At 40.3% G+C, this 17,397-nt stretch overlaps 1 protein-coding gene across 8 annotated transcripts in view; it reads left to right on the top strand.

Annotated features, from left to right (window-relative positions):
• The window catches only part of LOC122992030 (phospholipid-transporting ATPase IH-like), a 37,514-nt gene extending 21,899 nt beyond the window's left edge, over positions 1-15,615 (top strand). Inside the window, exons 18-31 of one of the 8 annotated variants that reach the window (XM_044365562.1) lie at positions 1,027-1,208; positions 1,672-1,905; positions 2,112-2,283; positions 2,369-2,471; positions 2,952-3,097; positions 3,504-3,563; positions 6,172-6,299; positions 6,436-6,571; positions 7,100-7,123; positions 8,069-8,134; positions 8,429-8,532; positions 8,636-8,801; positions 11,217-11,436; positions 12,501-12,591. In XM_044365562.1, coding sequence (XP_044221497.1) covers positions 1,027-1,208; positions 1,672-1,905; positions 2,112-2,283; positions 2,369-2,471; positions 2,952-3,097; positions 3,504-3,563; positions 6,172-6,299; positions 6,436-6,571; positions 7,100-7,123; positions 8,069-8,134; positions 8,429-8,532; positions 8,636-8,801; positions 11,217-11,402 — 1,707 coding nt within the window. In that variant the 3' untranslated portion in view covers positions 11,403-11,436; positions 12,501-12,591. The other 7 variants (XM_044365564.1, XM_044365563.1, XM_044365565.1 and 4 more) reach the window with 7 other exon arrangements.
• The last annotated feature ends 1,782 nt before the right edge of the window (positions 15,616-17,397 follow it).

The following is a 17,397-nucleotide window of genomic DNA, read 5'->3' as shown; positions in this document are numbered from 1 at the left end:
TATCATCTTAGATTTTCGATATCGTAATATTGTGATATGGCATAAATGTCTTTTCCTGGTTTAAAAGGCTGTATTACAGTAAAATGATGTAATTTTCTGAACTTACCAGATTGTTCTAGCTGTACTATTATTTGCCTTTACACACTTAGTCATTATATCCACATTACTGATGATTATTTATCAAAAATCTCATTGTTTAAATATTTTGTGAAAGCACCAATAGTCATCCCTACATTATTGTCACAATATTGATATCAAGGTATTTGATCAAAAATATTGTGATATTTGATTTTGTCCCTATCACCCAGCCCTTCATGAAGCTACCGCCAGCAGCAAGTTAGTTTATGTTAGCAAGAAAATCCACCTAGCAGCACCACTAAAGCTCACTGACTTAAAAAGTCATACACTCTCTGTTTAATCCTGACAAAAACCAAAGTATAAAAACAAATATATGTGGTTTTGTGAGGATTTACTGTATGTGCTGGACTATTTCTTGGCTGGACAAAGTGACTATAAGTTGTCATTTTTACATGTAGTTTTTTAATTAAACAAATGAGATTAAACAAATGTGTTAATCGATGAGCTTTACAGGTGCTCGTAAGCAGATTTTGGACTTTGGACAGAGCCAAGCTAGCTGTTCCCCCTTGATCCCAGTCTTTGTGCTAAGCCAAGCTAACCATCTCCTGGCTCCATCTTCATGTTTAATGGACGAAAATGAAAGTGGTATCGATCTCCTGATCTGACTCCTGGCAAGAAAACGAATAAGTGTATTTCCTAAAATGTCAAACTACTCTTTTAAGTTGCTGTTCCAATCTTTTAATAGTAAAATTCAACAGAATACAAAAAAGTCAAGCAAAATTTTAAAATCAGCACAAAATGTCATTATTGGTATTGATATTATTCTTCCAAGGCCCATATGAGTCAGATTTAATTTATCTCATCATTATGTCAGATACCATGTGCTTCATAATATATGACTAACTTAATGTGTCTCCTCCATCACTCTTTTCTTCGCTGTGACACCAGGAGGGGCTGCGGACTCTCTGCGTCGCCTATAAAAGGCTTTCAGAGTCCGAATACGAGGAGGCGTGTCATCACCTGAACAAAGCCAAACTGGCCCTGCAGGACAGGGAGCAGAGGCTGGCTCAGGCCTATGACATCATCGAAAGGGACTTCGTGCTCTTGGGCGCTACGGCAGTAGAGGACAGGTTGGTCGCCATGAGGGGAGGGAGAGAGGAAGGGAAAGATTTAAAAACAGTACAGCAGCAGGAGGACAGAAGGGAAGATTAATGAGTCATGAAGCTGGTTTCAAAGTATTGGCACGACTCATGAGGGCAAAAAAGATTAATTCCGAGCTCTGATAGGTGACTTACTACTAATGTACCGTGCTACTTGTCCGTTTTATTATCTGTTCTTTTATAGTATGAAATGTTTTTGTGCTCTGATGTACCAGACCTCAGTATTGACCTACACAGGCAGTTTTCTCTATCTGATCGATCGGCTCCCTGACAGTTTGACTTTCTAATAGATAAACTGGTGATGGTGTGGGACAGTGGGTGGTCATGCATTGATAACTTATGTCCAGTTGGTAATTGATTGATTGAAGTTGTGATGGATGTTTTAACCTACCCCACTGGAGGCTGAAACAGGTATTGACTTATTGATGCGCAGGCTCCAGGAGAAAGCTGCGGACACCATTGAGTCACTGCACAAGGCCGGGATGAAAGTTTGGGTCCTGACGGGAGACAAGATGGAGACGGCAGCGGCTACCTGCTACGCTAGCAAGCTGTTCCGTCGTAGCACCCAGATTCTGGAGCTGACCAAGAAACGCACAGAAGAGCAGAGTCTGCACGATGTTCTGTTCGAACTGAACAGGACCGTTCTCAGACAACGCTCTATTTCTGGGTATGGGACAGTGCATCATCTACATTATGTACTGTACACTTACAGTATCTGCATGGGAAATGCTGTGAATTCACATACCACACAACTGCATTTTATCTGCACACTTCACACCTGATGAAATTAGTAGAATTTCAAGACTGCACGCTGCTCTATATTTGTTTGTGTGAAAAGCTCTCTGTTGATTGTTCTGTCATGTTTTGTTCCAGTTTGTCAGTAGACTGCCTTGACTTCGGCCTGATTATCGACGGGGCCACTCTGTCTGCAGTACTAAAGGCCAACCACGAGGGTGTCGGCAACTACCGAGAGATCTTCCTAGACATCTGTCGCAACTGTAGTGCTGTGCTCTGCTGTCGCATGGCACCGCTGCAGAAAGCACAGGTGAGAGAACTGCAAACTACTTTAGCAAATCAATGCGTACACCAGGCCCAGTGGTACTTACTTATTTTTTTTTTTGTTTCTACAGATTGTGAAGCTAATCAAAGCTTCTAAGGAGCACCCCATAACCCTTGCTATCGGCGATGGAGCCAATGATGTCAGCATGATCTTGGAAGCACATGTGGGCATTGGTGAGCACATTTCACCACTGTAATGAGTGGCTATTTTTCTAAATGATAAATGAAGATATAAAAGATACTGTTTCTGTTAGAGCCTCAGGGGATTTTTAAAGCCTTCTTATTTTGATATTTAAAAGTAAATCAAATCTGATGAAGATCTGGGCCAATATTTGTTTTGTTTTTTTTACACAAACATCTAACTTTTAAGAAACAATTTTGGCATGAATCACTTAAATGTGGTTATAAATTATATTGAGACAGGATATTTTAAATTAGTCAAAAAGTGCTAATTATCAAAAATTAAAGCAACAGTAAATTTAATAGTATATTTTGACCAGAAAACCTCCCTTGAAATTATGGAAACAACAATGTATTGTTCAGTTGCTTTGTAGTCTCTGTATTTGGATTGGTTAAATCCACCTACTCATGTTAAACTTGTGGCTGTTTCTCTTGATCAGATTACATTTAACTGACCATTTTTTGTCTCGTCAGGAATAATGGGTAAAGAGGGCCGTCAGGCAGCAAGGAACAGTGACTACGCCATCCCGAAGTTCAAACACCTGAAGAAGATGCTACTTGTTCATGGCCATTACTACTACATCCGAATTGCTGAACTTGTACAATACTTCTTCTACAAGGTACTTCACAAATGCCTTGTGTACTCCATTGGCTCACATGTTTTAATCACTTTATCGTTATTCCAAGTGTAACACTGAGTTACAAAGAACCAGATTGTAGAGCTACTCTGACAGATTACCGGATTCATGAATCCATTGTGCAGCATTCTCTCCTGGATTCATGGCTCCGATGATCAATGTGGGCGGCTTGCACAGCAAGCAGTGCCCTGCCAACTGATTTGTTTTTTCGTTTTGGCAGGCCAGCTTTTTACAGCCCACTCAGTGAGCTTATAGCGCACAATCTTTGCATAAACAGAAATGTGTAGATAGCAGCATTTTTAGATTCTTTAAATCTCATCACGTATACTTGTCATAAGCTTATCACTTTCTCCATTTGTTGTTTTTTCTCCCTTTTAAATCTTTCCAGAATGTATGCTTCATCTTTCCTCAGTTCCTGTATCAGTTCTTCTGTGGGTTCTCCCAGCAGGTAAGAATCCAATACTGTATTATTTAGTTACAGTCTGCAAGCACACGGTGTATTATATGGACACACCTTCCTATTCCCTTGAATGAGAAAGTGTGTCCAAACTTTTGACTGGAACTGTATATTGTGATTACATAATATATTCTCAGTGTTATGCATTAAACTAGCTTTATACTATAATAAATGTTTACATATGTTTTACTTTTGAAGTAAAAAAGTTCTTTTAAGTGTTTTGAGCGTTTCCCAGCCCCCAAATTCCTCTCTCATCAATCTTGTTTCCAGTTGCAGCAATAGCTGATGAACACAGTAGAACATCTATCAGCTGAAAAAACAGATATCTTTTCAGGATTTGGTGGAGACCAAAGCAGAGCTAAAAGGAGTGATTTTTAGACCTAAATTTGTTAGGTGGCCAGAAATTCAACTCCAAATGAGCGCTAATGTTGCTTCAAGGTTAATTTTAATTGTCATTATACAATGCAGGATTGCACAATGAAATTCAGTTGTAGCCCCCTCGATGCTAAGATCTACACACATAGACAACATATTTACAAATATTTAAAGTTAGAATAGAATAGAACAGAACAATCAATATGGCAACAAAATAGAACAAAGTATATAAAAGTAGCACTAGAAAGAAATTATTATAAATTATACATTCAAGAAATAGTTACATATATACAGTGTATGAAAGAAAGTTGTTCATAACCTTGGAGGAAAAAGTAAGTATATCAAGTCAATACCGAATAATTCTGTACTAAAATAAGTCATAACTGATAAATGAGACCGCTCCATGCGGCAAAAGGAGAAGAAAGAATTTGAGAACAGTGACATGAACGCTGTCTTGGCGGAACTCAGGTTGCACCATGATGAGTTTAAGACTCTTAAATCACATAGTACTTCGCTCAAATCACAGATTAATGTAGTGCATACCTCCCTCAAAAAACCTTTGGACTGAAACGCCTTGAGCAACTTATCGCTGAAAACCGAGAGGAGCTGAAAGCTGATGGATAATAAAGTAAGACAAATTCAAGATAACCCGATTTGGATATTGGACAGCTTTCTGCTAGAATGGATAGGATGGAGGCAAAACTGGATGAAGCAAAGCGCCTGGCTTTCAAATTCCAGTCTGATGTGTCATTATTGTATCATTATTGTGGGCCTTCCGTTTGTTGGAGGGGAAATCCCTTTGGAGAGAACGAATTCTTTACTATCTGAGGGGTTACATTGTGATCCTTTGCCGGAGATCATTAATGTGGAGCCGAAGAGGCCAAGAGGACAGGGGGCAAGGTGGAACTTGGAACTCAGGAGGATAACAATAATAATAATAATAATAATAACTTTATTTGTATAGCACCTTTCATACAAAAAATGCAGCTCAAAGTGCTTTACAGCAAAAGAAATCACATGCACCAAGTGCTTCACATCAAGACATAAAATCCATAAAATGAACATAAAAACATGTAAATGTACATAAGAGGGAAAATAAAACATTTTGATATGAGAAAATAAAGTGAAAATAGAATACATATTAAAATAAATTAAAATAAATTAAAATAAAAACAAAGTTAAAACAGAATACATAGAATGCATAAAATCAAGTTAAATTCAGCATTTTAAAAGAAGTGCAGTAGTGCAAAGCAGACTGAGACAAAAGCTAGTTAAAGGCCAAGGTGAAGAAATAAGTTTTTAGCTTTCTTTTAAAAATATCTAGCAAGCTGGCTTCCCTGATATCTATTGGTAGTGTGTTCCATAGTTTTGGGGCGTAATTAACGATTTTCTTTCGGCTGTTGCTGATCATCTCCAATACACCAGCAGCAGATGATCACAGTATTCTTGAGGATAGATAGTAAACAGGGGAGTTAGCAATGTAGCTTGGTCCTAGCCCATTAAGGGCTTTGTAAGTAAGGAGGAGGACCTTGAAGTCAATTCTAAATGTCACAGGAAGCCAGTGCAGAACAGCTAAAACTGGACTCATGTGTTCTCTCCTCTTGGTTCTGGTTAATAGCCGAGCTGCAGAGGTTTGTATGAGCTGAAATCTCTTAGTGGCTTTTTTTTCGGGAGACCAGTGAAGGATAAAGTGGCTGTGCTTCGTTTGAAGCAGAGTCTGAGGGATAATGAAAGATTTGGCCACGTTTTCATTCACTCTGCAAAGTCACACATGGAGAGGCCGATCAACTTGAACTTTAGAACTCTTCTCAGCAAACTCTCGGTAGCGTGCATGTTTGACCACTGCAACTGTACTTTTGGTGTCAACCCATGAGGGTTGGGCACTGTGTACATGACACAAAAATAAAAGAAAATCAATCAATATACATACACATAGTATATGCATATATAGAAACCCACAAAAATAAATGTAATATGCAAGTTATAGTGCTAAAAATACTTGAGGTAGCAGTGGGAGTGCGGGTAGTGCAAAGCTGCTGACACATTCACCATATCAGTTGTACATCGGCTATCCTATGGCAGATGAGTTCAGCTTGTTCAACTGCTCCTAACAATCAGTTGTCAGGTATAATGTTGCTTTGAATATTGACATTTCCTAAAAGATGGCCTTTCAGATCCAGAACAACGTCTGATGTTGTCTGTGTTTTGTTTTTTCCCTCTGTAGCCTCTGTACGACACAGCCTATTTGACGTTGTACAACATCAGCTTCACCTCGCTCCCCATCCTCCTCTACAGCCTGGTTGAGCAGCATGTCACTATGGAGACACTCAAGAGGGAGCCCTCCTTGTACAGGTGTGGTCAGAGAAAATGTCTGATCACCAGAAAGCACTGATCTATAGCAGAGTATTAATAACAAAACCAGTTCTATTGATTGAAATATTATTATTTGTGTCGCTCAGCTGTCTTTCCCTCTGCCTTTCTCTCTCAGGGATATCGCAAAGAACTCCCTCCTCCGCTGGCCTGTCTTCCTGTACTGGACATGCTTGGGCGTGTTTGATGCTGTTATCTTCTTCTTTGGTGCCTACTTCCTGTTTGACAACACCACCTTCACCAGCAATGGCCAGGTAAGCCTGTGTGTGTGTGTGTTTGTGTGTGTGTGATAACAGAGTTCTTTATTTTGTAAAAGGAGTGGGAATAGAACAGTTAGGCCACTTTGTGAGGTGTTCAGTGTGTCCTTTAGGGAAATTAAAAGAGGATTATGAACATAAAGTAAGTGCTGCCTTTATGAACACTCATCCATCTCCATTGGATTCTCATGAGAACGAAGTTGATGACCTTGTGTTCATGTTTTGTTATTATAAATCTGTAAAAGTAAGGTTTCTTTCACGGGCCCCCCTATAGGTCAGCAACATTAGATTTCCATTCATATCGACAACGCAATAGCATCTTTCTCTGTATTGTTAATTTGTATCATGTCAACTGTTTTTGATTGCCTTTGGTCCTGTTTTTTAAGTTGAAACATCCTGAAATTCATTTTTACCCTTTGTCCTGATTCTTTTCTCTTTTCTCTTCCCCCTCCTTCCCTCTGCTTCCTCTCTCTTTATTTTGCTCCTCTTCTTCTTCTTCTTCTTCTTCTTTTTCTTCTTCCTCAGCTTATGACCACCAACACACAGATGGTAAGCCTGTCTCCCTCCCTGTCAGCTCTCTCTGTCTTTCACGCTCTTTTAGTTCCTGTCGTACTGTTTAAGCTTTCAGTTTGACCGTTTCATCCGGTCCCATCCTTTCTTACTTTACATCATCCATGCATTTTCATTTGAATGTGTAGTTCTAGTGCTCCATTAGTTCCCTAATCTCTGTAAAGCCCTGAATCCTGCACAATACCTGATCTTAACAACTCCAATGACATAGTAGAAACCTTAAATGCTCCCTCACATTATCCCTGTGTTTTGTTGTGGTAGTAAATAGAGTAATACTAGTATTGACTATAGATTATAATCCAACATCTGTTTGTTTTTCTGTCTAATGTGTTTTACATTTGTGTGTGTGCATTTGTTTGTCCATGTATTTGTGGTAGTAACACTTGGGGTTGGTTGGTTTTTAGTTTCACTGCTCTGGCATTCAGGAGGTGCTGGACTGTTTTCATCCTGTAAACTTTCTGTGCTGTTTAAATAGGTTTAAAATTGAAATTTCTTCTATTCAAAAAGGAAAGGATTAATGAATGGAGAAATTCTAGCAAAGATAGGAGCACTGGTACTAACAACCAGCTGCAGTTATTACATAAATTCCCTAGTTTCTTTGTCTTGATCTTTCTCTCCCTCCACCCTCCGCCCAGCTCTCATCCCATCTGTTCACTCCTGATGTCCGCTTAAACCTTCCTAGGATTTGAGAAGGTAGAAAGATATAGATGCTAAGATTTGAAGTGAAAATATTCCCGCTTACTGGCACCAAACCTCAAAAGAAAGTTGCAAAGAAAACAATTTTCCAGTCAGATGTAAAGATGTTTGTCCACTCCTCTGTCTGCTCCTCTGTACTCATCATAGGATGTTTGCTAACTCATGGGTTGAGGTGATAGGGGCGTGTGACTGATGTGGCCACTGACCTTTTCCTCTTTACCCCTGCAGATGTTTGGGAACTGGACCTTCGGGACTCTTGTCTTCACTGTGCTGGTGTTCACTGTTACACTCAAGGTGTGTGAGCACGTGTGCACAAGTATGTGTGTGAGCGTTCTGAAATGAAGTGGGGAAAAAAAAAAAGAAACATCCATGACTATTGTATTACATAATACCTCCAACTGGAGTGAGTTCATTACCATTGCAAGTGTGTCTGATGGGATGCATGGACAAGCACATGTTAACTAGCATGTTACACAGATGATCGACTACTCTGGCTACTCTGTTTGCACAACAGTAAAGCCTAAAGGCAAGTTATTGACTTCATTGACTGGTTGAGTGTTTACTATGTATATATTCTGTTTGTTTCAGCTTGCCTTGGACACACACCACTGGACCTGGATCAATCACTTTGTCATCTGGGGGTCACTACTTTTCTACGTTATTTTCTCTCTTCTCTGGGGAGGCATCATTTGGTATAATATGATTTGTTTTTTTCTATCATCTTTAACCTTGTATATTTTTAGATCTGTACATTTCTGGACAACTGACTTCTTTGACTTTCTTGTTGCTGTGTAGGCCCTTCCTCAACTACCAGAGGATGTACTACGTGTTCATGCAGATGCTGTCTAGTGGTCCGGCCTGGCTCAGCATCATCCTGCTCATTACAGTCAGCTTGCTTCCAGATGTCATCAAAAAGGTCCTCTGCAGGGCCATGTGTCCGACAGCTACTGAACGTGCACAGGTAGGATCTCATCACCATCTCAACAGTGACATTGAGGCTTTACAAGTTTGTCTTGTTCCCAAGTGAGGCTTTAGATTATTTTCCTTTAGTGACTTCTGATGGTGTTCTCTACATGCTTTCTCATAGTGATTAACCAATCACTAATTAATGCTTTCCCATTTTAAAAAGAAATATATTGTATTGCACCCTTTAGCAGTACATTTCACGTCTCCAACTGAAATAACCTCATATACAACATGCAATTTTCTCACATCCTAGCTGATAATTCATATTTCAGCTGTAGTAAACCATACGAGAAAGCAGCACATTTATTCCACTCTATTAATCATCCAGGAAGACCATTAGGGTCCCTAATAGCTTTGAGCAACAGCATGATTTAGAATTACTTCCTGTTCCCTGTGGCTTATCCTCACCTTCCTGTGAAGCAAGCTGCACCATGAATGGAAAAATGAATGAAAGGTCTGACAGATTTCTTCCTGCTGTGCTTTTTTCTTCTCTTTTCTCCCCTCTCACTGCACCTTAATGGACCACCACGATCAAAATTCACACCATCCACCATTGTTCCATTCTCCCTTCTCCTTTCATTCACCCTTTAATGCCTATTCTAACTACGTCCATCCTCCTCCTCCTCCTTCTTCTTCTTCCTTCATCCCTCCACTTCATTACTGTCTACACTCTCCTCTCATCTCTTCACCTCACTGATCCTGTGTGCCTGTGACTCTGCCCTCTGCGCTCGCTCACTCTTTCATGGTAACTGCAGTCCACTCGCCCGTGCCTTACTGTGGAGCCGTCCACCATCTTCATGCTTTCTCAGTCCTCCAGCAGAATGAGTTTCTGATTGGCCCAAACAGACGAGAGAGGAGCAGGAAGAGGAGGTGACTCTTTTAAGCCCTCATCTCTGTATGCATGGTGGCATGTCCCAGTGTAAACCACTTATCACTGTCCCAACACCTCACTTAATGAGAAACTAACTACCAGGGTGCTACTGATGCCACAGAGTCTGGTTTGCAAGCCAAGTTGTGCTCTTCTAAACATTTTTCCTGCCCTTTACATTGTACATTGTATGTGTTTTGTGTCCCTTTTTATTTACCATGTATGAAATGTATGATTTGCATGTCTTTTGTGTTTCTACCTTGTCATGTATTTTTAAATGATTTTGTACCATATGTGTACAATGTGGATGGATGAGTTAGGCCAGCTGTAAGATTTGTATAATTTCTTCCATCTGAAACACCAGTCAAATGTTTCCTATTTATTGTCATCATTAGACCATTCCAGACTAGATTTTAGCAATCAGATTACCTGCATCTGATTTGCAGAAAAGCTTTGCAATCCCAATTTAATGTTACCGAAGGTCCATGGCTCTATTAACTCTAATACCAATGCAATGTGTCCTGGTAAATGGTGGTAAATACAGCTGAATGTGACTACTGAAGTCGCCTTCGGAGGTGATCAAGGACATATGCGAATGCAAATGTGTCCCTAACTGCACTGGAAGACTGCCTTGTCAAATTTGTAGTGTGAAGAGCACGACAAAGCTCCCACGCACAATGTGCTACAGTTAACTGGTTTTAAACTAAACAACACAAACAATGGTTTCCAAAATTTAAGTAAGGTACTAAATAGCTGCATCAATCCCCTGTGTAATTTTTTTAGTTGAGCAATGGTCAGTTTTTCACACACAAAATCAAACGTGAGCTGAGAAGTGAAATCTGATTAAACGTGGTCACTTGAAACACGTTTTGAAATGCATTCTGATGCCTAACATGGGCCTTGTTTACACCTGGTATCAACATATGATCTCTATCTGGATACATTATCTTGATAATGACATGTGATCCATTAGTCTTTGCATTTAAACCTGGTATTAAAATGTGTCCTCGTTTTGTCAGTTGTGCCCACAATGTGATCTGATCTCCATATGCAAAATAGCTATGCAGAGCTGGCACACTTGTCAATAAACATGCTGCATCCCAGTTCAAGGAAACTGCTGCCACAAACGGATGTCATACATTTCTAAATCACTTTTTGCGAGGGAGGACTTCTAGCTACTGCTGCTACTTGTAATTTTTTTGATGGGTTTGCTTTAGCTGGCAGGAAGAGGCGGAGTTTGGTGTCCTTTCAACCTACTGGGCCGTTTTTTCTCTTTTGAATGTGACCACGCTGTACAGATGGCTTTTACACCTGCTGAGATCTGATCACAATGCACTCTGAGTTCATTTACACCCTGCATTAACGTGTTTTTCCTTATCCAGATAATGTATCCAGATACAGATCGCATTTTAATGCCAGGTGTAAATGGGGTAATGAACTGCAGTCAGCTTCAACTAGACACAAGCTGGATATGTCAGGATACAAGACACAAGGTCTGAACAGATTCCATTATCACCTCCTTTCCTTTAACGTCATCCACAGAAGGTAAGGACAGCGGGGGCCCTGGAGGGCTGTGTGGCTCCTGGCCCTGCTGGTGGAGGGGGAGGAAGTGAGAGGGACCCACTCCACCCTGATAGGACCTGTGAGGGAGACAGTGGAGAAAAAGCTGCTAGGACCTATGACTCCATGATGTCACACAGCCACAGCACCCCGCTCAGCAAACCCTAGAGTACACCCCGCTAGGTGGGCTAGGGTCGCCATGGTAACAGCACACAGAGGGCGATGTCAGTGGGGAGTAGGGTTCTTAACGCTGCTGCCATGACGCTTCCTGCTGCTGTACACTGCATGGGGCATGCTGTCAGGCTATGGCTCAGGCTTGAGGGGCTGGCCCTACATAAGCACGATACATTTTCCTCCGTTCAACCTACATTCAGGAATCACAATCTCCAATTAATTCTGCAGTGCTGGTTTCAAAGCGTACTGTGCTTCTCACCGCATGTGGGGTGGGAATTAACTTGATCTGGGTAGCAGCCAAATGGGAAATTTTATCCTCTCATTATTAGACCCAGGCTACTTAAAATCCCTTGCATGTGGGCTCCAACAAGTAGTAGGCTCATGACTCCTTTTTGGTCCGGTAAGATAGATATAAAGGGGCCAACTCTTAAGGATGAGAAGAGGTTTGGTTGTGTAATGTGAGATGACTGTCAGGTTTTGGAAGTTCAAAAAGATTTATCATTTAGTTTAGTTTCAAGGTTATTATTTATTAGGTAAAGTCAGTAGTAGGTTTCCTAGTCCAACATTGATGTCACAGACAAAACTGATCCTGGAAAAAATATTTACCCAGGACTCCAAGACATGTTAGCAAATGATAAACTGTATATCTGAAAAGTGTAATTTTGTACCAGGAACAGTGATCTGCCCTCCTGTGTTGGAAAATGGAATTGCAAGTGTGCTATTTGTTTTCATTTCATGAGTGTGCCTGATCTAACATGACTATTAATTGTAATGGTAATTTTCAGAAGGTTTCTTCTTATTGACAGATTATTGATAAGTTTTGTCTAGTATCCTCATTTAGTGGGGTTTATCAGTAACTTTGACAAAGGTGCATGATGACACAATCATTAAAACTATACATCAGGATATCTAAAACAAACGTGTTAAACCTTCTGAACATAACCCTGCTGTTTGACTTATGCATCAAACCTTCTCACAGCTGTTCTAATTCACTAGTTCTGTTCTTTGATCTGCATGGTGCTGTTCTTTGTATTTCCTTTTCCTCTTTGTTGTGGATTGTCTCGTGATGATCTGTCTTCTGTCTCTCGGTAGGATCATGAGAAGCTGGCGCAGGGTATTGTGGCGGAGTTGACTCCACTGTCCTCTCGTCGCTCCTTCAAAGGCACAAGCACGGACTCCTCTCACCTCCACCTCGCCGCTGTGGAGACGCTGTCGCTCCGCAGGTCTGATCCCCTTCCCCAAAAACTCCTGGCCCATTTGGCCGAAGGAGGAGGGGCAGACTTGTGCTCTCTCAGCCCCTACGTGCTCCGTCTTTCAGGGGCAGGATTTGTCTACCACGCTCCAGGGCCAGAGACCTCTGTGTGAACACAAACAAAGACTCTGAAACGTTGTGTACGTGAAGCTCGTGGGCTAATGCGCACAGTGTATCCCAAGATGTGCGACCAAGATCTGCATCTCAAGGATCAAGGATTTATACAGCAAAATACAAACCAACATGTTCATACACATGAAGTTCACCATGTGCATTTTCTGGGCTACTCCTGAGTGGACAACCCTTTAGATATTATTGCCCTAACTTCTCATTTTCATACTTTAGTAACATCATTTTGTTCTTGCCCAGTCCCTGTCTCATCAAAGTTCTTACCCAAACTCTTTGTAAGATTACTTGAAAAAGTCTAAGAACAAAAGGGGAACCATGTGCGAAGGTGCATTGTTTAATGCACTGTAGAACTGTTTCAACATGTCAACAGTCTGGACTTTTTGTAGTCCGTGTCCTCATTTTCACTCACATTCTTGCCTGTTTCTCCACTTTCGTGTCCTTTTTCGCTTCTTTGTAAATGTTTGTTAAAAAACATTTATGTACAGTATGTGGTCTGGCCAAGTAAGGGCAACTGTCAAGCTCAGCCCTTTAGGTGTGCGTGCGTGTGCATGTGTGTATGGGTGCTTGCATGCATGAATATGCCTGTACTGTATGTTTGTATGTGACACACCTTTGCCTTACAGGTAACCACACAGCAGCAGGCTAGGAGCCAAAGGAGAAAGGTGTAAAAGCAGAAGTGGTGTATTACAAAGCCTTACACACACACACACCCATCAGCTGAAGGAATGAAACGGGGGAAAATCTGAAGAGGGATGTGCAGTATTCTAGCCACCCTGCCTTAATTCATAGATACCCATTTTCAGTGGATTATATTTCTAGGTCAGTGTAAACATGTTTGTGAGTGTTTTGGGGGTTCGAAGGACATTTGTGTCTGGTACAGTGTGTCTTATTACTCTTCTTTCTCCATCTGGATCGTGTCGATCTTTGTTTTCCTTCTTATCTGCCAGTGTAGCATGTCGAATCTCCCTGCTGCATGCTGATCTGTTCTCTCGTTTGTTCCTTATCCTCCTTTAGTCCCAGACATCATTCTTCACAAACCATATCATGACACCTTTTCTTTCTCCTAACAATGAGCATATAGTACCCACTCCTGCCTCCATGTGGCCATGTAGGGTAACAGCAGCATTGTGAAGTTGCAGACACTGGAGGTGGCTCGTGGGAGTGCAGTGCCCAGCAGCCCGAGACTGACGGGGTCTTTATTTATGGATGTCCTAAATGACTTGCTATTCCTCACTGTTGCATTGTGCTTGTGTGTTTGCTGCCATGCGCTGTGTTATGCAAAAGTTAATGTCAGATCTGTAAGAATGCTAATGTCATGTTGTCATATTATAAGGGGGTTTTTCTCTGTCTTGCATTAATTCATGAGTTTTTCCTGTATTGTTACAAGATGATTGATGGCAGTCACTGTTGATGTATGGATGTAATTTAAACTTTTGATATATATATATTGTAGTGAGACGGGGCGTTGTAGTCTGTTATAAATAGGAGGGAGACTTGAATCGGCGATGTCACAATCAAACCAATAGAATGTTGAACTGATTTGTCCATCATGTCCTCCAGCTGAAGATTGTAGCTCATTATGGATGAACCTCTTTTCTGCATGTCTAACATCTGAAGTCCTCTGTGTCCAAAGCATATCCGTTGCATTACACAGTGAGTGACTTGGGAAGTCTTGAATGTCAGATTGAAGCATTTTTGTATGTTTCTACAGTTTATTTTCATACACATCACCATCTGCCAACAGGTATAGATTTAATAACAGGCATTCAGTACTTTTTTCTTTTTTTTTTACTGGGGCACAGATAATATATCTTTTTTTTTTTGAGGTCTAGATTTGTTTCATTCACTTTTCACTCAAAGGCCACAAGCCTCTTTGTCAGTGTTTTGACTCGTGGGCTCAACCTCCTGACCTCAGTGATTCTAAAGAAAGGACTTTGGTGCTTGTTATGCAGTGTCCCACCTCACTGTGCTGTTGCCATAATGTATTCAGACATATTCTAAGTGTCACATACCAATCCCACCACAATAATACTGTATTTTATTTTCATGATGTGATGGGTAATTTTTTTGTATTCAAAGACTTTCATTCTTCAAACACAATTTGAGTCCTCCACAGCTCAATTTTTCACTACTACTTGTCATTTTTTGTGTTGTCCATTGGTATTTTTTGTGAATATTTCTTTTGCTACTTTTGTATCCCAGAGAGAAGACTATATTTTAACTCTGTTAGAATGTGTGTTCAAGTTTGTAACCAAAATGAGAGCAGCATATACATTATATGAGATCATTAGAGATGTACCAATAGGTCTACACACTGCACTTTGTTCTACAACAGATCAGTTTTCCCCTAAAACAAGGTCTATTGTCTGTCAACTGGGGTTTATAAGTGTTCACTCTTCCACACAAGTTATTTTTCTAAGAAGATTGTAGTGGGTGACAAAAAAAAGTGACCAAATAACTTGACTAGGAATGAACTGTATGTAGGTGTCAGCCTCTGTCTCAAATGGGTTTATCGCACCAGCCTTCTACTGCTGATCAGAATGTCAAACTGCTTTTCTAAGTCCATCAGCACAACAACAGGGGCTCATCCTGTCACTCCTGAGCTTGGCAAAGGTCTGAAATGTCAACTCGTGTGCTCTGAGCAGCACGCTTCATATCATACCTTCAGTACAGCACTGTTTGTATTACTTAACAGGTTTTAAGAAATTTCTTTGGATAAAAGATTTTAAAAGTTCACTTGTTGACTTTTTGCCAGCCTGTCTGTAGCAAATCGAGGGCAAAGCACTGTATTGTCATTCTGCTTGTAATAAAGAAAGAGTGAAAACACTTGTTGTCTTTGTTAATGTTTATTATTAATGTCACAGCTACAGCTTCATGATGTTGTTTCTGTAATGTCTTGCCATTATCCTTACCTGCCAGTTCTAACCTGTCCTGTCATTTCAGACCCTGTCCAGCAGTAGTCCTCAGTCAATTTCCACCAGTCCCTCACTCTCCCATCTGAAAATAAACCAAGTAAACCTCACTTTTATCTTGCCTGCTCTGCCTTCATGTTCTGCTTTTGAGTCCACATAATGCCTAACAGGATGGTGACAGTAAATGCAATTGGACATCACAGATGAGACATCACACATTTTAAATGCACAAACCAACTGTGAAATGTTTTATTGCAGAAACTCTGAACAAAGTGATTCAACAACTTAGCCATGAAATATATTTAAAAAGACAAAGTATCAAAGATACATGACATCAAACAATTGTGAAAAGTTCTAAGACATGGGGTTTCCTTTGCATCATTGGTTGCCTCTGCTTTCTTAAGACAGCAAAAACAGTTCTATACAATTACACAGTAGGAGAGAATGGGGGTAACATGAGCCACTTTTTACATTTGATGATTTTACTGCAAAATAAAAGTGTTGTGAATGTTTGTTTCAAATAATAGTTACTATATATACCTCAGGTTTTGTGTACCCATAGAAATTAAAACAAGTTATCTAATTATTATGGTTTTAGGAAGATAACCATCAAAAAAAGGTAGTCCAATGGCACAACTTACCCCAAAGGTAGGGGTAAATTGAGCGCTCTAGGTGTAAATAGTGCCACCATTAAATACTGATGTAAAAATGACACAAAATCAAACTATTTTGAGATAATTTTGAACTTTACTAATGCCATCAATTTAACAAAGGCAAAAACTCTACTCTTAAGCAAAACAATGTTTTTGTCCTGTTGTTCAACATGTTACCTAAACATTTTCAGTAAAGATTAAACTGTGATCTATGAGTGTTAGCTACAGTAAGCATGGGTGTGTAAATGTGCTTTTGTGTATACAGGCTGGTGACAAAGGAAAAACTGGTACAGGTCTGAATGTTTGACCCCTACAGTGAAGGGATCTGAGGACTCTGTCATGCTTTGGGGGGCATTTTTCTGGCATGGTTTGTGTCCACTTGTCCCCTTAGAGGGAAGGGTCACTGCAAATCAATACAAAGTTGTTCTGAGTGATCACCTTTATCCTATGATGAAACATTTCTAACCTGATGGGAGTGGTCCCCTCGTGCCCCCAACCATAGGGCACGAGGGGTCACTGAATGGTTTGATGAGTATGAAAATTATGTGAATCATATACTGTGGCCTTCACAGTCACCAGTTCTCAACCCAGATGAACACCTATGGAAGATTTTGGACCGACGTGTTAGACAGAGCTGTCCACCACCATCATCAAACACCAAATGAGGGAATATCTTTTGAATGAATGGTGTTCATCCCTCCAGTAGAGTTTCAGAGACTTGTAGAATCAATGCCAAGGTGTATTGATGCTGCTCTGGCAGCACATGGTGGCCAAACTCCTTCCTAAGACATTTTATGTTGGCTTTTCCTTTAATTTGTCACTCGTCTATATGTACAGCATGTTTGTGTGTGGCTTAAACTTAACATCAGTCAACAATGAGGTATTTATCAACACTGTAACACTTGTAACAGTGATCAAATATTAACATGAACAGTGTCTCTAGTCTCTAGAATATCAGAAAATTATACTTAAATACACAGGTTACTCTGTACATATGTAGCCCATTTAAACTTTTGGGTGGGAAATGAACAATTGACTCAACT

The sequence above is a fragment of the Thunnus albacares genome, chromosome 11 (genome assembly GCF_914725855.1).
Source record: "Thunnus albacares chromosome 11, fThuAlb1.1, whole genome shotgun sequence".
In the NCBI taxonomy this organism is placed as follows: domain Eukaryota; kingdom Metazoa; phylum Chordata; class Actinopteri; order Scombriformes; family Scombridae; genus Thunnus; species Thunnus albacares.
Note: the sequence above shows the minus strand (reverse complement) of the source record. Positions and strands in the feature narration are given on the sequence as shown.